Source organism: Mustelus asterias, chromosome 8, assembly GCF_964213995.1.
Source record: "Mustelus asterias chromosome 8, sMusAst1.hap1.1, whole genome shotgun sequence".
NCBI classification, from domain to species: domain Eukaryota; kingdom Metazoa; phylum Chordata; class Chondrichthyes; order Carcharhiniformes; family Triakidae; genus Mustelus; species Mustelus asterias.
Genome location: NC_135808.1, coordinates 136214950 through 136242475, shown reverse-complemented (window position 1 = coordinate 136242475; position 27526 = coordinate 136214950). Strand labels below are relative to the sequence as shown.

Sequence of the window (27526 nt, the reverse complement as noted above, 5' to 3'; positions counted from 1 at the left end):
CATTTGTTCGTCACGAACGGTCTGTCCTGATCCGAGTGTCTCCCCAACAGCAAACCGCTTCTCAATGCATTCCGACTCACAAAGTCCATTACCTCAGGCCCAGACCGGGTAAGGACGGCACATTTCCTTCCCTAAAGGACATTAGTGAACCAGATGAGTTTTCCCGACAATCGACAATGGTTTCATGGTCATGGGTAGATTCTTAGTCCCAGATATTTTTTATTGAATTCAAATTCCACCACCTGCCATGGCGGGATTCGAACCCGGGTCCCCAGAACATTAGCTGAGTTTCTGATTTAATAGTCCAGTGATAATACCACGAGACCATCGTCTCCCCACATTGAATTGAAGAGATATTATGGCAGAGAGAGAGAGAGAGAGCAAGAGACAAGTGATTTCGGGAATGAATTCCAGAGCTGAGGAACCCGGAAGCTGAAGGCACGGCCAATGGGGAGGTGATGGAAACCAGGTTTCAGCAGAGGATGAGCTGGGGGGTGTGGGCGGGGGTGGGGGCAGGGGGTGGGGGTGTGTGGGCGGGGCAGGGGTGGGGGCAGGGGGTGGGGGGGTGTTGGCGGGGCAGGGGTGGGGGATGGTGGAGAGGAGGTGGAAACAGGAGCACCTGGTAACGGAGAAGATGTCAGTGGAGACTCATTTTGACATCAAACGGCCTGGCTCCAGCTGAGACAGTGGGCAGGAAGGGGTTAAAGCTGGTGTGTTGGGAACGGAGTTACTGACAGGGAATGAAGACAATGCCTCAGTGTCCTGATCAGTTAGTTGGAGAGAATCTTCACTCATCCATCCAGGAGGGAATTTTAGTTGGATTGCAGTCTGACCATCTGCTCCAGGGGATTCATCAAGCTTCAATCCGATTAATTTTTGAGGTGTGACCTTTTTATTAACACAAATTTCTTTCCGTTCCTTATTTTCACCAGTCTCTTGGTTCTCTGAAATTCCTGGGAGATTTGTTTATTCCTCCGTGAAGACAGACACAAAGTAATCGTTTAGCTTCTGCACCAATTCCTTATTCCCTATTGTAAATTCTCCCGTCCCCTCCTGGAATGGACTCACATTTGTCCTTGATAATTATTTTTTTCACGTATCTCAAGAAGCTTTAGCAGTCGAGGTTTAATGTTTCTCTCTGTTGCACTATTATTCACTTTCTTTGTCTTTATCAGATGCTAGATTCGAAATTGCTCCCAATCCTTAAGACAATTTTTAAGCAATCTTATAAAGCCACTTCCTTTGATTTATTGCAATCTCTAACTCTTCCTGTTTGACGCGGTTGGTTTATCTTTCTTGTTGGGTTTGTGTGTCTTTAGAGGAACGTATATTTGTTGTAGAGTGAGAGAATGTATCAAGGTGGATGATCCTGAATCTATTAGTCTACTCTCTTTCAGACACAGGCTGGAATTCTCCGGCCGTTCACTCCCCGCTCCCGCTGCCGGTGTGAATGGAGAATTTGGCGCTCAGCCACAACTCCATTCACTGCAGCGGGATTGGGGAATCCCAGCCACGGGCGAGGTTGGAGAATCCGGCCCAAAGCAATCAGCCACTTGTGACGGTGACCATTGGCTGCTCGAACATAGATGGTGTCGTAGATGAGGAAGGTTTCTCGGTGTCACGGGAGACAAAACGCCAGCAAACTTCAGGATCAGTACATTCTCTGTAAACCAGGCAATATAAAAATCTTCCCTTATAACAGTGACAAACCACCGGAGGTTCTCAGGATATTTGAAAGATCAAACTCATCCAAAGACACAGGAACAAATGCTGCATTCTACATCATACCTGGAGAACGTGACATGGTTACCAGTTTTCACACAGCAACAGATGTGATTCCTACACACACACCAACAACATGATCTCCTCACGGTATGGCCAAACTGAGAGTGTGCGGGGAGAATGAACTCAGCACGAGCGCAGCGAGAAACCGGAGTGTTCGCTTGATGTCAGGAGCTCCTCGATTCAAAGTGGGGTAAGTGGAGGCAGCTGATTGGGTGAGTACAGTCGGGTAGGTATTTACAACAGTCTGTACGAGTTTTATTTCTGTGGCTTATAGTTTGTCAGGGCTAAATTCTGTCATATATTCTATAGTATATTCTATATTCTATTGTATATTCTATATTCTGCAGTATATTCTGTATTCTGTAGTATATTCTGTATTCTGCAGTATATTCTATATTCTGTAGTATATTCTACATTCTGTGGTATATTCTATATTCTGTATTCTGGAATATATTCTATATGCCGTGGTATGTTCTATATTCTGCAGTATATTCTGTATTCTGTAATATATTCTATATTCTGTAGTGTATTCTATATTCTGTAGTATATTCTGTATTCTGGAGTATATTCTATATTCTGGAGTATATTCTATATTCTGTGGTATATTCTATATTCTGCAGTATATTCTATATTCTGTAGTATATTCTGTATTCTGGAATATATTCTATATGTTGTGGTATATTCTATATTCTGCAGTATATTCTATATTCTATAGTGTATCCTATATTCTGTAATATATTCTATATTCTGGAATATATTCCATATTCTGTAGTGTATTCTATATTCTGTAGTATATTCTGTATTCTGTAGTATATTCTATGTTCTGCAGTATATTCTATATTCTGTATTATATTCTATATTCTGTAGTATATTCTATATTCTGTAGTATATTCTATATTCTGCACTATATTCTGTATTCTGTAATATATTCTATATTCTGGAATACATTCTATATTCTGTATTATATTCTATATTCTGCAGTATATTTTATATTCTGTAATATACTTTATATTCTGTAATATATTTTATATTCTGCAGTATGTTCTATATTCTGTAGTATGTTCTATATTCTGTAGTATATTCTATATTCTCTATTATATTCTATATTCTGTAGTATATTCTATAGTCTGTATTATATTCTACATTCTGTAGTATATTCTATATTTTGCAGTATATTCTATATTCTGTAGTGTATTCTATATTCTGTAGTATGTTCTATATTTTGTAGTATATTCTATATTCTGTAGTATATTCTATATTCTGTAGTATGTTCTATATTTTGTAGTATATTCTATATTCTGTAGTATGTTCTATATTCTCTATTATATTCTATATTCTGTAGTATATTCTATATTCTGTAGTATGTTCTATATTTTGTAGTATATTCTATATTCTGTAGTGTATTCTATATTCTCTATTATATTCTATATTCTGTAGTATATTCTATATTCTGCAGTATGTTCCATATTCTGTAATATATTCTATATTCTGTCGTGTATTCTATATTATGTAGTATATTCTATATTCTGTAGTGTATTCTATATTATGTAGTATATTCTATATTCTGTAGTATATTCTATATTCTGTAGTATATTCTGTAGTATATTCTATATTCTGTAGTCTATTCTATATTCTGCAGTATATTCTGTAGTAAGGACGGACAGGGAAGAAGGGCCCTAAAGTCAATTATATTTGATTTTAGATATCTTCCAAAAGTTTAAGGTAAAGGAGTAAGCCACAGCAGGAGAGCGGAAAGCCATGGTGTGCTCCTCATGCTCCATGTGGGAAGCCGGGAACATTGCCAGTGCCCGGGGCCAGTATGTGTGCAGTCTCCAGCTGCAGCACCTGGAAGCTCTGGTTTCAGAGCTGGGGACACTGTGGAGAATCCACGAGGCGAAGAATATTGTGGATAGCACGTATGGAGCCTGCGGTGTGAGAGGCTCACACCCCACAGGCTCAGACTCCACAGGCAGGAAGGGAATTGGTGACCACCAGACAGAGCAAGAGAGATAGGCAGGCAGTGCAGGAATCTCCTGTGACCATTCCCCTGCAAAACAGATATACTGCTTTTTATACTTTTAAGGGGAATGGCCTCTTGGGGATAGCAGCAGCAGCCAAACTCGTTGCACCACGGTTGGTTCTGTTGCAGAGGGGAGGGGTAAAAAGTGTGTCAGTGCAATAGTTATAGGGGATTCAATTATAAGGGGAATAGACAGGCGTTTCTGTGGCCGCAAACGAGACTCCAGGATGGTATGTTGCCTCCCTGGTGCTCGGGTCAAGGATGTCTCGGAGTGGCTGCAGGACATTCTGAAGGGGGAGGGCGAACAGCCAGAGGTCATGGTACACATTGGTACCAATGACAGAGATAAAAAAAGAAATGAGGTCAAAGGCAGAATATAAGGAGTTAGGAAGAAAGTTGAAAGTATGACTCCAAAGGTAGTGATCTCAGGATTAGAACATAGAACAGTACAGCACAGAACAGGCCCTTCGGCCCACGATGTTGTGCCGAGCGTTATCTGAAACCAAGATCAAGCTATCCCACTCCCTATCATCCTGGTGTGCTCCATGTGCCTATCCAATAACCGCTTAAATGTTCCTAAAGTGTCTGACTCCACTATCACTGCAGGCAGTCCATTCCACACCCCAACCACTCTCTGCGTAAAGAACCTACCTCGGACATCCTTCCTATATCTCCCACCATGAACCCTATAGTTATGCCCCCTTGTAATAGCTCCATCCACCCAAGGAAATAGTCTTTGAACGTTCACTCTATCTATCCCCTTCATCATTCTATAAACCTCTATTAAGTCTCCCCTCAACATCCTCTGCTCCAGAGAGAACAGCCCGAGCTCCCTCAACTTTTCCTCATAAGACCTACCCTCCAAACCAAGCAGCATCCTGGTAAATCTCCTCTGCACTCTTTCCAGCGCTTCCACATCCTTCTTATAGTAAGGTGACCAGAACTGCACACAATATTCCAAATGTGGTCTCACCAAGGTCCTGTACAGCTGCAGCATAACCCCACGGCTCTTAAACTCCAACCCCCTGTTAATAAAAGCTAACACACTATAGGCCTTCTTCACAGCTCTATCCACTTGAGTGGCAACCTTCAGAGATCTGTGGATATGGACCCCAAGATCTCTCTGTTCCTCCAGTCTTCAGAACCCTACCTTTGACCCTGTAATCCACATTTAAATTTGTCCTACCAAAATGAATCACCTCACATTTATCAGGGTTAAACTCCATCTGCCATTTTTCAGCCCAGCTTTGCATCCTATCTATGTCTCTTTGCAGTCTACGACAGCCCTCCGCCTCATCCACTACTCCACCAATCTTGGTGTCATCAGCAAATTTACTGATCCACCCTTCAGCCCCCTCCTCTAAGTCATTAATAAAAATCACAAAGAGCAGAGGACCAAGCACTGATCCCTGTGGCACTCCACTAGCAACCTGCCTCCAGTCCGAAAATCTTCCATCCACCACCACCCTCTGTCTTTGATCAGATACAGTAAGAAGTCTCACAACACCAGGTTAAAATCCAACAGGTTTATTTGCTAGCAAATACCAAATAAACCTGTTGGACTTTAACCTGGTGTTGTTAAACTTCTTACTGTGTTTACCCCAGTCCAACGCCGGCATCTCCACATCATGACTACCTTCGATCAGACAGCCAGTTACCTATCCAATCGGCCAACTTTCCCTCTATCCCACACCTCCTTACTTTCATCATAAGTTGACCATGGGGGACCTTATCAAACGCCTTACTAAATTCCATGTATATGACATCAACTGCCCTACCTTCATCAACACACTTAGTTACCTCCTCAAAAAATTCTATCAAATTTGTGAGGCACGACTTACCCTTCACGAATCCGTGCTGACTATCCCGGATTAATCCACATCTTTCTAAATGGTCGTAAATCCCATCCCTAAGGACCTTTTCCATCAACTTACCAACCACCGAAGTAAGACTAACCGGTCTATAATTACCAGGGTCATTTCTATTCCCTTTCTTAAACAGAGGAACAACATTCGCCACTCTCCAGTCCTCTGGCACTATCCCCGTGGACAGTGAGGACCCAAAGATCAAAGCCAAAGGCTCTGCAATCTCATCCCTTGCCTCCCAAAGAATCCTAGGATACATTTCATCAGGCCCAGGGGACTTATCGACCTTCAGTTTATTCAAAACTGCCAGGACATCCTCCCTTTGAACATCTACTTCCTCCAGCCTATTAACCTGTAACACCTTCTCTTCCTCAAAAAGATGGCCCCTCTCCTTGGTGAACACTGAAGAAAAGTATTCATTCATCAACTCTCCTATCTCTACTGACTCCATGCACAAGTTCCCACTACTGTCCTCGACCGGCCCTAACCTCACCCTGGTCATTCTTTTATTCCTCACATAAGAGTAAAAAGCCTTGGGGTTTTCCTTGATCCGACCCGCCAAGGAATTCTCATGTCCCCTCCTAGCTCTCCTAAGCCCCTTTTTCAGCTCATTCCTTGCTAACTTGTAACCCTCAATCGAGCCATCTGAACCTTGTTTCCTCATCCCTACATAAGCTTCCCTCTTCCTTTTCACAAGACATTCCACCTCTTTTGTGAACCATGGTTCCCTCACTCGGCCATTTCCTCCCTGCCTGACAGGGACATACCTATCAAGGACACCCAGTATTTGTTCCTTGAAAAAGTTCCACTTTTCATCAGTGCCTTTCCCTGACAGTTTCTGTTCCCATCTTATGCCCCCTAATTCTTGCCTAATCGCATCATAATTACCCCTCCCCCAATTGTAAACCTTGCCCTGCCGTCCGGCCCTATCCCTCTCCATTGCAATAACAAAAGACACCGAATTGTGGTCACTATCTCCAAAGTGCTCTCCCACAACCAAATCTAACACTTGGTACATTTGGTACACTTGATTACTACCAGTACCACGTTCTAGTCAGAGTAGAAACAGCAGGGTATATCGGATCAATGCAGCACTGAGGGAGAGGTGTAGATCTGAGGGACACTACACTATCAAAGTGAATCGCCATCTGCCTTCTCCGTTTAATCAATCCCATGGCACAACTTCTGGAAAAATCAGGAGTGATGTCTTTCATTTCCTCATCAGTAATTAATCCTTGAACAACACTGCTTACTTGCAACTCGGCCAACGTGGTCTACCTGACACGCTGCAGGAAAGGATGTCCCGAGGCATGGTACATTGGGGAAACTATGCAGACGCTGCGACAACGGATGAATGAACACCGCTCGACAATCACCAGGCAAGACTGTTCTCTTCCTGTTGGGGAGCACTTCAGCGGTCACGGGCATTCGGCCTCTGATCTTCGGGTAAGCGTTCTCCAAGGCGGCCTTCACGACACACGAAGGCACAGAGTCGCTGAGCAGAAACTGATAGCCAAGTTCCGCTAACACGAGGACGGCCTCAACCGGGATATTGGGTTCATGTCACACTATTTGTAACCCCCACAGCTTGCCTGGACCTGCAGAGTTTCACTGGCTGTCTTGTCTGGAGACAATGCACATCTTTTTAGCCTGTCTTGATGCTCTCTCCACTCACGTTGTTTGTATCTTCAAGACTTGATTAGTTGTAAGTATTCGCATTCCAACCATTATTCATGTAAATTGAGTCTGTGTCTTTATATGCCCTGTTTGTGAACAGAATTCCCACTCACCTGAAGAAGGGGCTTGGAGCTCCGAAAGCTTGTGTGGCTTTTGCTACCAAATAAACCTGTTGGACTTTAACCTGGTGTTGTTAAACTTCTTACTGTGTTTACCCCAGTCCAACGCCGACATCTCCACATAAAGAGAGAAGGACAGCTCATTTCTATTTGTGGGATCTTAGAAACTTAGAAACCCTACAGCACAGAAATTCGGCCCATCGAGTCTGCACCGACCACAATCCCCCCCAACCCTACCCCCATATCCACCCACTAATCCCTCTAACCTACGCACCCCAGGACACTAAGGGCAATTTTTTTTTTTTAGCATGGCCAATCAACCTAACCCGCACATCTTTGGACTGTGGGAGGAAACCGGGGCACCCGGAGGAAACCCACGCAGACACAAGGAGAATGTGCAAACTCCACACAGACAGTGGCCCAAGCCGGGAATCGAACCCAGGTCCCTGGAGCTGTGAAGCAGCAGTGCTAACCACTGTGCTACCGTGCCGCCCTGTTGCTGTGTACAAATTGGTTGCTGTGTTTCCATATTGCAGAGAAGCAGTTTCCAGTGTTTGAGACGCTGTGATTGGCTCTCACGACTCAGGGTCAGACACTGGGATTTTGAGCTCCACGCTAAAGATTTGCCCACATCCTCCAGACCCTTTCAGAAAGAGTCATTAACCGGCTGGGCAGTGTTCCGTGATGTGTGTGTAAAAACAACTCTCCCATTCTCAATCAATCTAACTCTCCGATCAAACTCTGCTTTCACACATCACCTGCCTTGGGGGGAATGCATTGGCTGCTGCCTGACTCACCTCATCCAACATTCTATCAACATCAATCATTAAAATTCATAGCACTATTCAAAAAGGGAGGTAGAGACAAAACAGGGAACGATAGACCAGTGAGCCGAACGTCGATACTGGGTAAATTGCTCGAGTCCATCGTCAAGAATTTCATAATTCAGCATTTAGAGTCACAGAGGTTTACAGCATGGAAACAGGCCCTTCGGCCCAACTTGTCCATACCGCCCAGTTTTTACCATTAAGCTAGTCTCAATTGCCTGCGTTTGGCCCATCTCCCTCTATACCCATCTTACCCATGTAACTGTCTAAACGCTTTTTAAAAGACAAAATACCTGTCTCTCCTACTACCTCTGACAGGCAGTGGTATAATCAGACAAAGTCAGCATGGATTTACAAAAGGGAAATCATGCTTGACAAATCTACTGGAATTTTTTGAGGATGTAACTCGTAGAAGTCACCGAGGCGAACCAGTGGATGTGGTTTATTGAGACTTTCAGAAGGCTTTCGACAAGGTCTCACATAACAGACTACTATGCAAAGTTAAAGCAGATGGGATTGCGGGTAATGTCTTGAGATGGATAGAAAGCTGCTTAGCAGATAGGAAGCAAAGAGTTGGCATAAATGGGTCTTTTTCTGATTGGCAGTCAGTGACTAGTGGGGTTCCGCAGGGATCTGTGCTGGGACCCCAATTGTTCACATTATATATTAATGATTTGGAAGAGGGAACTGAATGTATTATCTCCAAATTTGCAGATGATACAAAGTTGGATGGGAGGGTGAGCTGTGAGGAGGATGCAGAGATGCTTCAGTGTGATTTGGACAGGCTGAGTGTGTGGGTATCTGCATGGCAGATGCAGTATAATGTGGATAAATGTGAGGTTATCCACTTTGGTAGCAACAATAGGAAGACAGATTATTACTTGAATGGGTGTAAATTGAGAGATACTCAGCGTGACCTTGGGTGTCCTCATGCATCAGTCGCTGAACGTAAGTGCACAGGTACAGCAGGCAGTAAAAAAGGCAAATGGTATGTTGGCCTTCATAGCGAATGGATTTGTGTATAGAGATAGGGATATTTGGCTGCAATTGTATAGGCCGTTGGTGAGGTCACACCTGGAGCATTGTGTGCAGTTTTGGTGTCCTTATCTGAGGAAGGATGTCCTTGCGAAAGAGGGAGTACAGCGAAGGTTTACCACGCTGATTCCTGGGATTATGGCAGGCCTTTCATATGAGGAGAGACTAAATCGGTTAGGATTATATTCACTGGAGTTGAGAAGAGTGAGAGGGAATCTCAGAGATACTTATAAAATTCTAACAGGGTTAGACAGCGTAGATTCAGAAAGAATGTTCCCAATGGTGGGGGAGTCCAGAACTAGGGGTCATAGTTTGAGGATAAGGGGTAAAACTTTTAGGACTGAGGTGAGGAGAAACTTCTTCACCCAGAGGGTGGTGAATGTGTGGAATTCACTCCCACAGAAAGTAGTTGAGGCCAAAACATTGTGCAATTTCAAGAAGAAATTAGATATCGCTCTTGGGGCTAAAGGGATCGAGGGATATGGGGGGAAGGGGAGGATCAGGATATGGAATTTGATGATCAGCCATGATCAAAATGAATGGTGGAGCAGGTTGGAAGTTTTTAGTTTCTATGTTATTACGTTTCTATGCTGTGCCACAATTGGGAGAACTGTCTCACTGACTAGTCAGGTAACAGCCTGACATGGTCATTCTCACAGAATCATACCTTACAGATAACACCCCAGACACCACCATTACCATCCCTGGATATGTCCTGTCCCACCGGCAGGACAGACCCAGCAGGAGGTGGCAGCACAGTGGTATACAGTCGGGAGGGAGTTGCCCTGGGAGTCCTTAACATCGACTCCGGACCCCATGAAGTCTCATGGCACCAGGTCAAACATGGGCAAGGAAACCTCCTGCTGATCACCACATTCTGTCCCGCCCTCAGCTGGTGAATCTGTACTCCTCCATGTTGAACAACACTTGGAGGAAGCACTGAGGGTGGAGGGTGCAGAATGTACTCTGGATGGGGATTTCAATATCCACCACCAAGAGTGGCTCAGTAACACCGCCACAGAGAGAGCTGGCCGGGTCCTAAAGGACATCGCGGCTGAACTGGGTCTGCCTCAGGGGATGAAGGAACCAACAAGAGGGAAAAACACACCTGGCCTCATCCTCACCAACCTGCCTACCAATGCATCTGCCCACGACAGTATCGGTAGAGTGACCACCACATCGTCCTTGTAGAGACATTGAGGATAAAAATAAATAACAGCTGCTTTCCTCCATATCACTCAAAACCCTAATATCCTCCCCGAATCCCCTGGTTTCGATTTGAAGGTTCTATCCACCTCTCTGCTAGATTCCTCTCCAGAGGAAATTGTTTCTCTCTAATGAATCTGCCAAATGATATTAATCCTATGAAAGGTTTCACAATTAGCTCCCACATTAATCTCTGAAACTCAAGGGAATACATTCTGAATCTATACAATCGACCCCCAGATTTGAAATCTGTTGGTGCTGGTATTGTGGTGAAACTGTACAGCTCCAAGGTTAACGCATCATCTGTGTACCAGAGGAACGCAGCTCACAACACACTTAGTCCAGACTCAGTCTGACAAAGGCTTTGTTTAACAGTCACATCATTCCCATCCTCGAGACATAGGCCGCCATTTTATCAACCTTCTTTTTGTACCTTGCCACTGAGCATTGAATACTCGAGTTAAATCTCTCTGCTCATCCACAGCATCGAACAATAATTCCCAAATAACCCAGTGATGGAATCTTTACTCACTCATTGGCAGTTCCCTTCTGTCCACAGAATTGGCCATGGCTGTCTGTCGGATAGATCACTTTCCTGGGATCCCCATGGACCCAAGCTGTAAACAAGAGACATGCATTTGATTCATTGATACTTCTTGAAGATCAGTTAAAACCATCAGACCTTGCACTGTCCTCCGCGTCAAACAAGCCGTTCCGAACAGACCAGAGTCACACAGCCACATGCACACCACAGTAACCATCATCCCAACCAATAAAGGAACAAGGAATTCTTTACATTCTTCCAGCCAGGGGACAGGAATATCTGAATCGGCTTTCTGCTTCTGTTGAAGATTTGTCACCGTTCACTCAGAAAGTCTGGGTTGCTGTGGCAACATGCATGTTGTCGCCCTGGAGTTATGGCTAGTATCGGTAGAGATTTCAACTTCTTTCCATCGCATGGCTGATTGGTAATCTCTGCTGCTTTTATCCATAACTCCCCTTCCATCTCTCCAGCTTCTACTGCAGGCTTTGAGAGGACCCCTCTCTGAATCTGTCCCCTGGCTTTGATGCAGCTTTGACATCAATGTATTTACATTCCCTCGAGTATCTCGTTTACGGTATTGGAAAATCTTCAAACTTGCTTTTCCTGCTCCAACAAAACAGAAAATGCTGGAAAATCTCAGCAGGTCTGACAGCACCTGTGGAGAGAGAGCAGAGCCAATCCAGACTCGAAACGTTGGCTCTATTCTCTCTCCACAGATGCTGTCAGGCCTGCTGAGATTTTCCAGCATTTTCTGCTTTTGTTTCAGATTCCAGCATCCGCAGGATTTTGCCTTTTACTGTCCGGCTGTTGGAGAGTTCACACTAACTTCCAAAGGAAGGAGGAAGTGTTGAGTATCCTAAATTGCATTAAGATAGACAAGTCCCCGGGGCCGGATGGGATCGATCCCAGGTTACTGCGGGAGGCAAGGGGAGAAATAGCTGAGGCCTTAACAGATATCTTCACATCCCCTTTGACTACAGGTGAGATTCCAGAGGACTGGAGAATAGCCAGAGGTGTTCCCTTGTTTAAGAAAGGAAGCAGGGATAATCCAAAGAACGAGAGGCTGGTGAGCCTGACATCAGTGGTGAGGAAGCTTTTGGAGAAGGTACTGAGGGACAGGATATATGCACATTTGGAAGAAAATGGACTAGTTAGTGACAGGCAGCATGGTTTTGTATGGAGAAGGTCATGTCTCACCAACTTGATTGAATTTCATGACGAGGTGACAAAGATAATTGATGAGGGAAGGGCTGTGGATGTAGTTTATCTGGACTTTAGTAACACGTTTGACAAGGTCCCACATGGCAGACTGGTACAAAAACTAAAATCACATGAGATTTGGGGTGGGCTGGCTGGATGGATACAGAACTGGCTTGGTTATAGAATACAGTAAAAGTTTTAACAACACCAGGTTAAAGTCCAACAGGTTTATTTGGTAGCAAATACCATTAGCTTTCGGAGCGCTGCTCCTTCGTCAGATGGAATGGATTTCCACTCCATCTGATGGAGGAGCAGCGCTCCAAAAGCTAATGGTATTTGCTACCAAATAAACCTGTTGGACTTTAACCTGGTGTTGTTAAAACTCTTACTGTGTTCACCCCAGTCCAACGCCGGCATCTCCACATCTTGGTTATAGAAGGCAGAGAGTAGCGGTGGAAGGGTGTTTTTCAGAATGGAGATCTGTAGCTAGTGGTGTTCCGCAGGGATCAGTGCTGGGACCTCTGCTGTTTGTAGTATATATAAGTGATCTGGAGGAAAATGTAAAGGGTCTGATTAATAAGTTTGCGGATGACACGAAGATTGTTGGAGTTGCTGATAGTGCCGGGGATTGTCAGAGGATACAACAGGATATAGATAGATTGGAGACTTAGGCACAGAAATGGCAGATGGAGTTTAATCCAGACAAATGTGAGGTGATGCGTTTTGGAGGATCAAATTTAGATGGGAATTATACTGTAAATGCCAGAACCCTTAAGAACATGATCTGATACTGACCAATGAACCTGGACTTGATCTGATACTGACCAATGTACCTGGACAGGTGTCAGATCTCTCAGTGGAAGAGCATCTTGGGGATAGCGATCATAACTCTATCTCCTTTATGCTTGCATTGGAAAAAGAGAGGATTAGGCAAACTAGGAAAGCGTTTATATGGAGTAAGGGGAAATATGAAGACATAAGGCAGCAAATTAGAGGAGTCAATTGGAAGGAGGTATTCTCGGGGAAATGTACTGAAGAGAGGTGGCAGTTTTTCAAGGAATGTCTGTCTAGAGTTCTACAGGACAATGTTCCGAGCAGACAGGGAGGAGTTGGTAGGTTAAAGGAACCATGGTGCGTGAAAGCTGTGCGGGACCTAGTCGAGAAGAAAAGGAAAGCGTACAAAAGGTTCAGAGAGCTTGGCAAAGATAGGGATCTAGATTTGTATACGGCTTGTAGGAAGGGACTAAAGAAGGAAATTAGGAGAGCCAGAAGGGGTCACGAGAAGGCCTTGGCAGGAAGGATTAAGGAAAACCCGAAGGCGTTCTATAAATATGTGAAGAGTAAAAGGATGAGACGTGAAGGAATAGGGCCTATAAAAGGTGAAGGCGGGAAAGTCTGTACGGAACCAGTAGAAATGGCAGAGGTGCTTAATGAGTATTTTGCCTCGGTTTTCACAGAGGAGAAGGACATGGGTGGATGTACTGTGGGCTTGCGGTGGACTGAAAAGATTGAGTATGTGGAATTTAACAAAGAGGTTGTGCTGGAATCTTTGAATGGCATCAAGATAGATAAGTCGCCAGGTCCGGATGGGATGTACCCCAGGTTACTGTGGGAGACGAGGGAAGAGATTGCAGAGCCTCTGGCGATGATCTTTGTGTCGTCGATGAGACGGGAGAGGTGCTGGAGGATTGGAGGATTGCGGATGTGGTTCCTATTTTCAAGAAGGGGAATAGGGATAGCCCAGGAAATTACCGACTGGTGAGTCTAACCTCAGTGGTTGGTAAGCTGATGGAGAAGATCCTGAGGGACAAGATTTATGAGCATTTAGAGAGGTTTAGTATGCTCAAGAATACTCAGCATGGCTTTGTCAAAGACAGATCGTGCCTTACGAGCCTGGTGGAGTTCTTCGAAAATGTGACTAAACACATTGACGAAGGGAAAGCGGTAGATGTGGTTTATATGGATTTTAGCAAGGCGTTCGATAAGGTCCCCCATGCAAGACTTCTAGAAAAAGTGAGAGGGCATGGGATCCAAGGGGCTGCTGCCCTGTGGATCCAGAACTGGCTTGCCCAAAGGAGGCAGAGAGTGAGTATAGATGGGTCTTTTTCTAAATGGAGGTCGGTCACCAGTGGTGTGCCCCAGGAATCTGTTCTGGGACCCTTGCTGTTTGTCATTTTCATAAATGACCTGGATGAGGAAGTGGAGGGATGGGTTGGTAAGTTTGCCGACTACACGAAGGTTGGTGGGGTTGCGGATAGTCTGGAGGGATGTCAGAAGTTACAGAGGGACATAGATAGGATGCAAGACTGGGCGGACAAGTGGCAGATGGACTTCAACCCAGATAAATGTGTAGTGGTCCATTTTGGCAGGTCAAATGGGATGAAGGAGTACAATATAAAGGGAAAGACTCTTAGTACTGCAGAGGATCAGAAGGACCTTGGGGTCCGGGTCCATAGGACTCTAAAATCGGCCCCGCAGGTGGAGGAGGTGGTTAAAAAGGCGTATGGTGTGCTGGCCTTTATCAATCGAGGGATTGAGTTTAGGAGTCTGGGGATAATGATGCAGCTATATAAGACCCTCGTCAGACCCCACTTGGAGTACTGTGCTCAGTTCTGGTCGCCTCATTACAGGAAGGATGTGGAAAAGATTGAAAGGATGCAGAGGAGATTTACAAGGATGTTGCCTGGACTGAGTGGCATGCCTTATGAGGATAGGCTGAGGGACCTTGGTCTTTTCTCCTTGGAGAGACGTAGGATGAGAGGAGACCTAATCGAGGTATGTAAGATGTTGAGAGGCATAGATCGGGTGGACTCTCAGAGGCTTTTTCCCAGGGTGGAAATGGCTGCTACGAGAGGACACAGGTTTAAGGTGCTGGGGGGTAGGTACAGGGGAGATGTTCGGGGGAAGTTTTTCAAACAGAGGGTGGTGGGCGAGTGGAACCGGCTGCCGACAGTGGTGGTGGAGGCAAACTCAATAGGGTCTTTGAAGAAACTCCTGGATGAGTACATAGGACTTAATAGGATGGAGGGTTATAGGTCGGTCTAAAAGGTAGGGATATGTTCGGCACAACTTGTGGGGCCGAAGGGCCTGTTTTGTGCTGTAGTTTTTCTATGTTTCTATGTTTCTAACATTACAGAGGGATCTGGGCTTGCAGGTCCACAGTTCCCTAAAAGTGGGTGGCATGGTGGCACAATGGTTAGCTGTGCTGCCTCACAGCACCAGGGAGCCAGGTTCGATTCCCGGCTTGGGTCACTGTTTGCGTAGAGTCTGCCGTTCTCCCCGTGTCTGTGTGGGTTTCCTCCGGGGCTCCTGTTTCCTCCCACGGTCCGAAAGACGTGCTGGTTAGGGTGCACTGACCGTGCTAAATCCTCCCTCAGTGTAACCAAACAGGCGCAGAGTGTAGCGACAAGGGGATTTTCACAGTAACTTCATTGCAGTGTTAATGTAAGCCTACTTGTGACACTAATAAATAAACTTTTAAATTTTAAAACTTTAAAGTTAAACTTTAAGTGGCAACACAGGTGGCCAAGGTGATTAAGAAGGCATAAAGCACGCCTGTCTTCATCAGCCGGGACATTGAATACAAGAGTTGGGAAATCGTGTTGCAGCTTTATAAAACCTTGGTTCAGCCACATTTGGAAGATTGCATGCAGTTCTGGTCACCACACTACCAGAAGATGACCGTCATCCCAGTATCTAAGAAAAACCAAGCAGTGTGCCTTAATGACTATCGGCCGATGCCTCTGACATCCATCATTATGAAGTGCTTCGAAAGGTTAGCCATGGCACAAATCAATTCCAGCCTCCTGGACTGCCTGGATCCACTGCAGTTTGCCTACCGCCGCAACAGGTCCACAGCAGACCCATCTCCCTGGCCCTGCACCCAACCTTGGAACACCGAGGTAACAAGGACACCTATGTCAGACTCCTATTATTTGACTATCGCTCAGCGTTCAACACTATTATTCCCACGAAACTCATCTCCAAACTCCATGGCCTGGGCCTCGGCACCTCCCTCTGTGACTGGATCCTGAACTTCCTAATTCACAGACCACAATCAGTAAGGATTGGCAACAACACCTCCTCCACGATCATCCTCAACACCGGTGCCCCACAAGGCTGTGTTCTCAGCCCTTTACTATACTCCTTACACTCACCTGATGAAGGAGCAGCTCTCCAAAAGCTCGTGCTACCAAATAAACCTGTTGGACTTTAATCTCGTGTTGTGAGACTTCTTACTATACTCCTTATACACATTTGACTGTGCGGCCAAATTCCCCTCCAACTCGATTTTCAAGTTTGCTGACGACACCACCGTAATGGGTCAGATCTCAAACAATGACAAGACGGAATGCAGGAATGAGATAGAGAATCTGGTGAACTGGTGCGGCAACAATAATCTCTCCCTCAATGTCAACAAAACGAAGGAGACCGTCATTGACTTCAGAAAGCGTAGAGGAGAACGTGCCCCTGTCTACATCAACGGGGACGAAGGAGAAATAGTCGACAGCTTCATATTTTTAGAAATCAAGATCACCAGCAACCTGTCCTTGTCCCCCCGTGCCGACACTAAGGTTAAAAAAGCCCACCAACGCCTCTACTTTCTCAGAAGACTAAGGAAATTTGGCATGTCAGCTACGACTCTCACCAACTTTTACAGATGCACCATAGAAAGCATTCTTTCTGGTTGTATCACAGCTTGGTATGGGCTCCCGCTCTGCCCAAGACGGCAAGAAACTACAAAAGGTCGTGAATGCACCTAATCCATCACGCAAACCAGCCTCCCATCTACACTTCCCGCTGCCTCGGCAAAGCAGCCAGCATAATTAAGGACCCCACACACCCCGGACATTCTCTCTTCCACCTTCTTCCGTCAGGAAAAAGATACAAAAGTCTGAGGACACGTACCAATCGACTCAAGAACAGCTTCTTCCCTGCTGCATCAGACTTTTGAATGGACCTACCTCGCATCAAGTTGATCTTTCTCGACACCCTAGCTATGACTGTAACACTACATTCTGCACTCTCTCCTTTCCTTCTCTATGAACGGTATGCTTTGTCTGTATAGCGCACAAGAAACAATACTTTTCACTGTATACTAATACATGTGACAATAATAAATCAAATCAAATCAAAAAAGGACATTGATGTTTTGGAGAGAGTGCAAAGAAGCTTCACCAGGATGTTGCCGGGTCTCGAGGGTGTTGACTATGAGGCGAGGTTGAATAAACTAGGATTGTTTTCACTGGAAAGACAAAGGCAGATGGGTGACCTGATAGAGGTCACCCATGAGGCTGTTTTCATTAGAGAGAAGGTTAAGAGGTGACTTAATAGAGGCATACAAGATGATCAGAGGATTAGATAGGGTGGACAGTGAGAGCCTTTTTCCTCGGATGGTGATGGCTAGCACGAGGGGACATAGCTTTAAATTGAGGGGTGATAGATATAGGACAAATGTCAGAGGTAGGTTCTTCACTCAGAGAGTAGCAAGGGCGTGGAATGCCCTGCCTGCAGCAGTAGTGGACTCGCCAACATTAAGGGCATTTAAATGGTCATTGGATAAACATATGGATGATATTGGAATAGTGTAGGTTAGATGGGCTTTAGGTTGGTTTCACAGGTTGGCACAACATCGAGGGCTGAAGGGCCTGTACTGCGCTGTAATGTTCTATGTTCTCAAATGGTGAGGGGCACAGACAGGGTGGATAGTCAGAGGCTTTTTCCCAGGGTGAAAGTGTCAATTACAAAGGGGCAAAGGTTCAAAGTGAGAGGGGGGAAGTTTAAGGGGGATGTGTGGGGGAGGAGTTTCATGCAGAAAGTGGTGGGTGCCTGGAACGCGCTGCCAGAGGGGGTGGTGGAAGCAGGCACATTAGCAACATTTAAGAGGTATCTGGATGGGTGCATGAATAGGGAGGGAATAGAGGGATACGGACCGAGTAAGAGCAGAAAGTTATTTTTAGTTTAGTTAGAGCATCATGATCGGCACAGGTTTGGAGGACCTGTTCCTGTGCTGTACTTTCCCTTATTCTTTGTTCCTGGCCGCCCAGTTGTTCCACAAATCCCCAAGCTACAAGTCTGTTTTTAAAATCATACGTACCATGGAGAAGTCCTTTCTCTGTCCATGCTAGCTCTTTGTCTGGAACCTCCTCCATGTAAACACCAAACTCGATCACTGCCAAATTCTTTTTGTTTTGCCTCCTTTACCAATTTATCACTAAACTTGTTTGCTGCCAGTCGAGCTTTTCTATCGTTGAGGCTCTTAACCCTTCAGTTGCTCCTCACTCATTCTTTGTTTCTTGCCCTTGTTAAACTACATCCAACTAGATCTCCTGTTTCTATCTGGACTCCACTACTCAACATGTCCGTCCTGTGACTAGGCATATTTTCACAAGTTCCTGACCTTTTCCTTGGGCTGTGATTACCATGAGGCTCACTGCGTGTCCCAAGTCTACGTTTCCTGGATTTTCACATTTTTACTTCTGTCTACCATTCCATGGATCTGCTACATTCCATCAGTTTCTTTCCGACTTTGCTGTGGCCTTTCCTGCCCTTCCCTCTCTTCCTTCTACTTGCTTGCCTCTTCTGGAATGTCTGCCACCTTGTTCCAGGTCTTGATAAATGGCCCTATCTTGATGTTGGCTATCACTTGGTCTGGCCTCAGTAAGCCCATTTTTTTTTTGCCACAATCAATTGCTTGTACAAGTCTGGAACATTCGTGACAAATGTGTTGGTGCTTCCATCATCTGTTCAGGATTCATCAATGTGTAACCAATGGCAGGAAGCCATGTGGAATGTTCCCATTTTGTAAGATTATCATTTTGCCAACAGTGCCAATAACTTTTCCATTCCTTCTGCCCTTCCATTTTCTAATACATCATGTCCCTGGACATTGTGTCCCTGGACATTGTGTCCCTGGACATGTCCTTGGACTAAATTTATTTCTGATGGCCTGACTCAATCCCCAAAAGCTCTGCTGATTATCTCTGAAACGTTGCTCTCCTCTCTATCTGCGTGGCATTAAAATGTTCTGCAACATATCGACCCAATAGAAACATAGAAACTAGAAGCAGGAGGAGGCCATTCAGCCCTTCGAGCCTGCTCCGCCATTCATTTTGATCATGGCTGATCAACAAATTCAACATCCTGATTCCCCCCTTCCCCCCATATCCCTTGATCCCTTTAGCCCCAAGAGCGAAATCTAATTTCTTCGTGAAATCGCGCAACGTCCATTCCAAAGTCAGGGGTTGGCCCACATCATTGAAAGTATTTTCAGATTTCTGCGATAAACTAATTGCTCGGGGCTGTCTATAACCCCAATCATCTGAAACGAGTTTTTTGTGTGTCCAGCCCTCGCCAGGGCAGGTGTCAATTTACAATTTGGTTGTTTAGCCCAAACTTTTTGAAGCATTTCATTGGTCACAGCGAGATTGCTCTGAAATATCCCGTTAGTGGAAAGATTTTCTGCTGCCATCTATGTTGTGAAAATATTCAAATTTTCACACACAATCCTGAATTCATCAGTGGAAAATTCTTCCCCATTGTCCGTAGCTGGAAATCTCAGCTCTGTCCCTATCCCTCTCTCTATTGTTTGATTGACAATTACTTTGTTACCTTTACTATAACCGTTGGCAGCTCCCTGCATGCATGGCATTCAAATATTCACTTTGTCTACAAAATGTAGAAGAAAATCCCATACTTTGGTTCTGGTTTCATTAAAGTCCCTCGCCAGTGGACGATTCACTAACTGTTCCACTGTGGCGTTCTCTGTACTTCTACAAATATTACATTTATACCTTCGAGTAATCATTCCCCATCAGTCCCCTGTATCCATGATCAAAATCCTCAACCTATGGCCAGAGGGATGTGCAAATTGTTGCTGTAGTTTGGTAATGATTGCCTCTTCTTTCTATCGCTATCCCTCGCATTAACACCTCTTTAACATTCTGTCGAGAGATGATAGATTTGAAAACAATACAGTAATGGCCTGACTGTGTAAATTACTAATCTACAGATCTCCCATTTATCATGCTTCATGCCCATTTGGCCTTTTTCACTGAAGGCTGACTTCACAGTGAAGATGTTTCACTCGATGCCACATCAGTGCTGAGAGAGAGATTCACCCTGGCTATTTTACACCAAATTATTATTCTTTTTAATGATTTCAACATGTTACCACACCGAACCTGTAACAAACAGCACGGCCATATTCTCTGACTTTACTTCAGCCTTCCTTACTTAAAGAATCCACATGTAACGGTTTAGCCAGTCCACTCACATACTGTGGATACACACTGGATGTAATCGGGTTGTTAAGAAGGCAAACGGGACACCTGTCTTTATCAGTCGTGGTATAGAGTGTAAGAGAAGGGAGGTTATGTTGGATAAAAGCAAATTACTGTGGATGCTGGAATCTGAAACCAAAAGAGAAAACACTGGAAAATCTCAGCAGGTCTGGCAGCATCTGTAAGGAGAGAAAAGAGCTGACGTTTTGAGTCCAGTCCCTTTGGGTCATCTGGACTCGAAACCTCTCCTTACAGCGGTTATGTTGAAGCTGTACAGAGCGTTGGTGAGGCCACAGGTGGAACACTGTGTGCAGCTCTGGGCACCTCACTATAGGAAGGATGTGATAGCACAATGAGATGATGAAGAGCGAATGTTTCACACCGTCAATCCCGTGGGAAACACAGATGCCGGCAGCTATGTACCAATCGTCCGACTCTTAGCCATTCTACTCCCTTAGAAACTAGACTGCAATATTTAAAATGACAAGATAAGGTAATGAATGTGCGTGATAAAATGCAGATGTGGAATTCCCAAGTTTACAGTTGGGACAAGTCCACGTGCAGGATCCCACGGAAAATACCTGACGACCAGTGGAGATGACGAGGATTCATCCAGAATCAAGCTCCTATGATGTCATCACACACACAGGCACAATGATGAGGCGGCACTGAGGACAAGTCAGATCCATTTCAGTCTCCGCACACTCCCATTGCACCGAGAACAAGATCCCAAATTAAACCAGGAATAACATCCAAGAATGACAACCTCACAGGGCACTGTGAACAATTAATGTTTCAGACAAGGTCACCATACACGCTCTGGGTCTAACAGCAGATTATCCCGACACACTGGAAACTCTTTAGCTTTCTCAGCGCTACAAACTTATGTAATATTAACTAAACATGAATATAGATTGAAAATTGTTATTAGAACATAGAACATAGAACAGTACAGCACAGAACAGGCCCTTCGGCCCACGATGTTGTGCCGAGCTTCATCTGAAACCAAGATCAAGCTATCCCACTCCCTATCATCCTGGTGTGCTCCATGTGCCTATCCAATAACCGCTTCAATGTTCCTAAAGTGTCTGACTCCACTATCACTGCAGGCAGTCCATTCCACACCCCAACCACTCTCTGCGTAAAGAACCTACCTCTGATATCCTTCCTGTATCTCCCACCACGAACCCTATAGTTATGCCCCCTTGTAATAGCTCCATCCACCCGAGGAAATAGTCTTTGAACGTTCACTCTATCTATCCCCTTCATCATTTTATAAACCTCAATCAAGTCTCCCCTCAGCCTCCTCCGCTCCAGAGAGAACAGCCCTAGCTCCCTCAAGCTTTCTTCATAAGACCTACCCTCCAAACCAGGCAGCATCCTGGTAAATCTCCTCTGCACTCTTTCCAGCGCTTCCACATCCTTCTTATAGTGAGGTGTCCAGAACTGCATACAATATTCCAAATGTGGTCTCACCAAGGTCCTGTACAGTTGCAGCATAACCCCACGGCTCTTAAACTCCAACCCCCTGTTAATAAAAGCTAACACATTATAGGCCTTCTTCACAGCTCTATCCACTTGAGTGGCAACCTTTAGAGACCTGTGGATATGAACCCCAAGATCTCTCTGTTCCTCCACAGTCTTCAGAACCCTACCTTTGACCCTGTAATCCACATTTAAATTTGTCCTACCAAAATGAATCACCTCACATTTATCAGGGTTAAACTCCATTTGCCATTTTTCAGCCCAGCTTTGCATCCTATCTATGTCTCTTTGCAGCCTACAACAGCCCTCCACCTCATCCACTACTCCACCAATCTTGGTGTCATCAGCAAATTTACTGATCCACCCTTCAGCCCCCTCCTCTAAGTCATTAATAAAAATCACGAAGAGCAGAGGACCAAGCACTGATCCCTGCGGCACTCCGCTAGCAACCTGCCTCCAGTCCGAAAATTTTCCATCCACCACCACCCTCTGTCTTCGGTCAGACAGCCAGTTACCTATCCAATCGACCAACTTTCCCTCTATCCCACACCTCCTCAGTTTCATCATAAGCCGACCATGGGGGACCTTATCAAACGCCTTACTAAAATCCATGTATATGACATCAACTGCCCCACCTTCATCAACACACTTAGTTACCTCCTCAAAAAATTCTATCAAATTTGTGAGGCACGACTTGCCCTTCACGAATCCGTGCTGACTATCCCGGATTAATCCGCATCTTTCTAAATGGTCGTAAATCCCATCTCTCAGGACCTTTTCCATCAATTTACCAACCACCGAAGTAAGACTAACCGGTCTATAATTACCAGGGTCATTTCTATTCCCTTTCTTAAACAGAGGAACAACATTCGCCATTCTCCAGTCCTCTGGCACCATCCCCGTTTATTGCAACGGGGTGGGGGGGGGGGGGGGGGGGGGGAAGTATCTTTGAGAAGAAAGGGGGATGCTGTAAGATCTCTTTACGGGTTAGCAGCATGACATAAGAACTGAAGAAGATAAGAACTAGGAGCAGGAGTAGGCCATCTGGCCCCTCGAGCCTGCTCCACCATTCAATAAGATCATGGCTGATCTTTTTGTGGACTCAGTTCCACTTACCCGCCCGCTCACCATAACCCTTAATTCCTTTACTGTTCAAAAATTTATCTATCCTTGCCTTAAAAACATTCAATGAGGTAGCCTCAACTGCTTCACTGGGCAGGGAATTCCACAGATTCACAACCCTTTGTGTGAAGAAGTTCCTCCTCAACTCAGTCCTAAATTTGCTTCCCCTTATTTTAAGGCCATGCCCCCTAGTTCTAGTTTCACCCGCCAGTGGAAACAACTTCCCTGCTTCTATCTTATCTATTCCCTTCATAATTTTATATGTTTTGATAAGATCTCCCCTCTTCTGAATTCCAAAGAGTATAGCCCCAGTCTACTCAGTCTCTCCTCATAAGCCAACCCTCTCAACTCTGGAATCAACCGAGTGAATTTCCTCTGCACCCCCTCCAGTGCCAGTATATCCTTTCTCAAGTAAGGAGACCAAAACTGTACACAGTACTCCAGGTGTGGCCTCACCAGCACCTTATACAGCTGCATCATAACCTCACTGTTTTTAAACTCCATCCCTCTAGCAATGAAGGACAAAATTCCATTTGCCTTCTTAATTACCTGCTGCACCTGCGAACCAACTTTTTGATTTGATTTATTATTGTCACATGTATTAGTATATCGTGAAAAGTGTTGTTTCTTGCGCACTATACAGACAAAGCATACCGTTCATAGAGAAGGAAACGAGAGAGTGCAGAATGTAGTGTTACAGTCATAGCTAGGGTGTAGAGAAAGATCAACTGAATGTGAGGTAGGTCCATTCAAAAGTCTGACAACAGCAGGGAAGAAGCTGTTCTTGAGTCGGCTGGTACGTGACCTCAGACTTTTGTATCGTTTTCCTGACGGAAGAAGATGGAAGGGAGAATGTCCGGGGTGCATGGGGTCCTTAATTATGCTCACTGCTTTGCCAAGGCAGTCAGAAGTATAGACAGAGTCAATGGATGGGAGGCTGGTTTGCGTGATGGATTGGGCTACATTCATGACCTTTCGTAGTTTCTTGCAGTCTTGGGCAGAGCAGGAGCCATACCAAACTGTGATACAACCAGAAAGAATGCTTTCTATGACGTATCTGTAAAAGTTGGTGAGAGTCGTAGTTGACATGCCAAATTTCCTTAGTCTTCTGAGAAAGTAGAGGTGTTGGTGAGCTTTCTTAACTATAGTGTCAGCATGGGGGGACCAGGACAGGTTGTTGGTGATCTGGACACCTAAAAACCTGAAGCTTTCGACCATTTCTACTTCATCCCCGTTGGTGTAGACAGGGGCATGTTCTCCTCTACGCTTCCTGAAGTCGATCACTATCTCCGTTTTATTGACATTGAAGATTTGTGATTCCTGCACAAGAACACCAGGTCCCTCTGCACAGCAGCATGCTGTAAATTTTTACCATTTAAATAATAGCCCATTTTGCTGTTATTCCTACCAAAATGGATGACCTCACATTTACCAACATTGTACTCCATCTGCCAGACCCTCGCCCACTCACTTAGACTATCTACGTCCGTTTGCAGACTTTCAGCATCCTCTGCACACTTTGCTCTGCCACTCATCTCAGCGTCATCTGCGAACTTTGACACACTACACTTGGTCCCCAACTCCAAATCATATCTGTAAATTGTAAATAATTGCGGTCCTAATATTGATCCCTGAGGCACACCACCAGTCACTGATCGCCAACCAGAAAAACACCCCCATTTACCCCCACTCTTTGCTTTCATGACATCACTAGAAGGGAAATCGCAGAATCACACAGTGCAGAAGAGGCCCTTTGGCCCATCAAGTCTGTACAGAAACGTGGGAAACACCGAACTTACCGAATCCAATTTACCAACACTTGGCCCATCGCCCTGAATGTTTTGACGTGCCAAGTGCTCATCCAGGTACTTTTTAAAGGATGTGAGGCAACCCGCCTCCACCACCCACCCAGGCAGCGCATTTCAGACCCTCACCACCCTCTGGGCGAAGAAGGTTTTCCTCACATCCCCCCCCAAACCTTCTGCTCCTCACCTTGACCCTATGTCCCCTTGTGTGATCCAGCCTAGTTTCACTTTTGTTTTGAGCAGAACACACTGATGCCTTCAATCTTTATATTTATGTAGAATTATTCTCATGTGCCTTGTTTTTAAAAAAATATTGCATGGGATGTGGATTTTGCTGTCAATCCCTGGCTGACCTTGAGCTGAATGCCTCGTTCAGCCATTTCAGAGGGCAGTTCAGAGTTAGCTACATTGCTGTGGCTCTGGAGTCACATGTCGGCCAGACTGGGTAAGGACGGCAGATTTCCTTCCCTGAAGAACATTAGTGAACCAGATGGGTTTTTCCAACAATCGATGATAAGTTTCATGGTTGTCATCACTCAGATCAGCTTTATACTCCAGATTTATTAACTGAACTTAAATTCCACCAGTTGCCATAGTGGGATTTGAACCTGTGACCCCTAGAGCATTAGCGTGGGCCTGTGGATTACTAGTCCAGTGACATTACCACTGTGCCACCATCTCCCACCTAAGTCTTAATAAATGAACCAACAAAGCATTAACCAAATCCCTTACGAGCAATGGGTGCCTATTATTTAATCACACACAGCTGTGATGTGAATGCACTTTCCTTAACCATCAAACCTTGGAGTGGAACTCAAATCCAAAGCTTCTGGCCGAGCTTTCAAACACACTGTGCCTCATCGCACCTCCAGGAGATAGCCTGGAACACTTTGCAACAGAGGACTTCATTCATCTGTTGGAGTCCAGTCACAGCTGGCGATCATGGTAGTCATTTTACACGCAACAAGATCCCACTCAGCAGGGTCACGGGCTCAAGCTGAGAGGGGCGAAGTATAACTCAGACATCAGAGGGACGTTTTTTACACAGAGGGTGGTGGGGGCCTGGAATGCGCTGCCAAGTAGGGTGGTGGAGGCAGGCACGCTGACATCGTTTAAGACTTACCTGGATAGTCACATGAGCAGCCTGGGAATGGAGGGATACAAGGGTCTAGTTGGACCAAGGAGCGGCACAGGCTTGGAGGGCCGAAGGGCCTGTTTCCTGTGCTGTACTGTTCTTTGTTCTTTTACAGATGCACCATAGAAAGCATTCTTCCTAGTTAAATCACAGCTCCTGCTCTGCCCAAGGACGCAAGAAACATGAATGTAGCCCAATCCATCACGCAAACCAGCCTCCCATCCATTGACTCTGTCTACACATCCCGCTGCCTCGGAAAAAGCATAATTAAGAACCCCCACGCACCCTGGACATTCTCTTTTCCACCTTCTTCCATCGGCAAAAAGATACAAAAGTCTGAGGTCACATACCAACCGACTCAAGAACAGCTTCTTCCCTGCTGTTGTCAGACTTTTGAATGGACTTACCTTGCATTAAGTTGATCTTTCTCTACACCCTACCTATGACTGTAACACTACATTCTGCACTCTCTCGTTTCCTTCTCTATGAACGGTATGCTTTGTCTGTACAGCATGCAAGAAACAATACTTTTCACTGTATGCTAATACATGTGACAACAATAAATCAAATCAAATTCTAGGATGAAAGGTCATCTTGGGTTGAGATGTTCGCTCCTTTTCTCTTTTGCTGCCTGGCTTGCGGAGTATTTCCAGGATGTTCCAGATTTCCAGTATCTGCAGTGTTTTGATTCTGAGAATTTCTGTGTGGACACAGACAGATGAGGCTGTGATTTAGCCTTTCAGCAATGGGTCCTGTGGCGCCTCTGACAATGCAGCATTGGATATCTGAGATTGAACAAGCCAGAGTGAGACTTGGATCCAGTCTCTCAAACCCAGGGCTGAACTGTCACCAATGACTCACTGTCTCGTGTTGTCTTGCTGTTTGACAGCCCCGTCACGCAGCTCTCCGGTAACTTCCAGCTCGGAGTCAGAGGATACAGGCTGCAATTCCAGACCTGAGGATATTTTCCGGACTGACATTCCCAGTGCAGTTACCGAGGGAACACTGCACTGATAGGCTGCTGCTTGGACAAGACATCAACCTGAGGATCCCCTCAGGATCGCTGAGGCATATGTGGCCAGTGCAGAGGGTTTCTCCCTCATTGTCCTGGGTCCAATATCTATCCCTCATCCAACAGCACTCAAACAGGTGTACCTGCTCATTATCCCATTGCCCTGCACGGACACGGAATTCTCCGGAAATTCATCACTGCAATTCCCACAGAACAGCAATCTTTCGAAAGAATCTCATTGACTATGATCCACCTTGGGCATCCTGACGTTGTAAACAGCCCTCTGCCCCCTTCTCTCTCGCTCCTCTCTCTCTCTCCCTCCTCCCTCTCTCTCTCCCTCTCTCTCTCGCCTCTCTCTCCCTCCCTCCTCCCTCTCTCCCTCCTCCCTCTCTCTCCCTCCCTCTTCT

The 27526-nt window shown here is 45.4% G+C and overlaps 1 protein-coding gene across 3 annotated transcripts in view; it reads right to left on the bottom strand.

The window, feature by feature from the left end:
- Positions 1 to 27526, bottom strand: part of LOC144497586 (choline transporter-like protein 5) — a 317203-nt gene that overhangs the window by 91219 nt on the left and 198458 nt on the right. For all 3 annotated transcript variants that reach the window (XM_078219025.1, XM_078219026.1, XM_078219027.1), the window contains exon 4: positions 11067 to 11151. In XM_078219025.1, coding sequence (XP_078075151.1) covers positions 11067 to 11151 — 85 coding nt within the window. The remainder of the gene's footprint in view (positions 1 to 11066; positions 11152 to 27526) is intronic.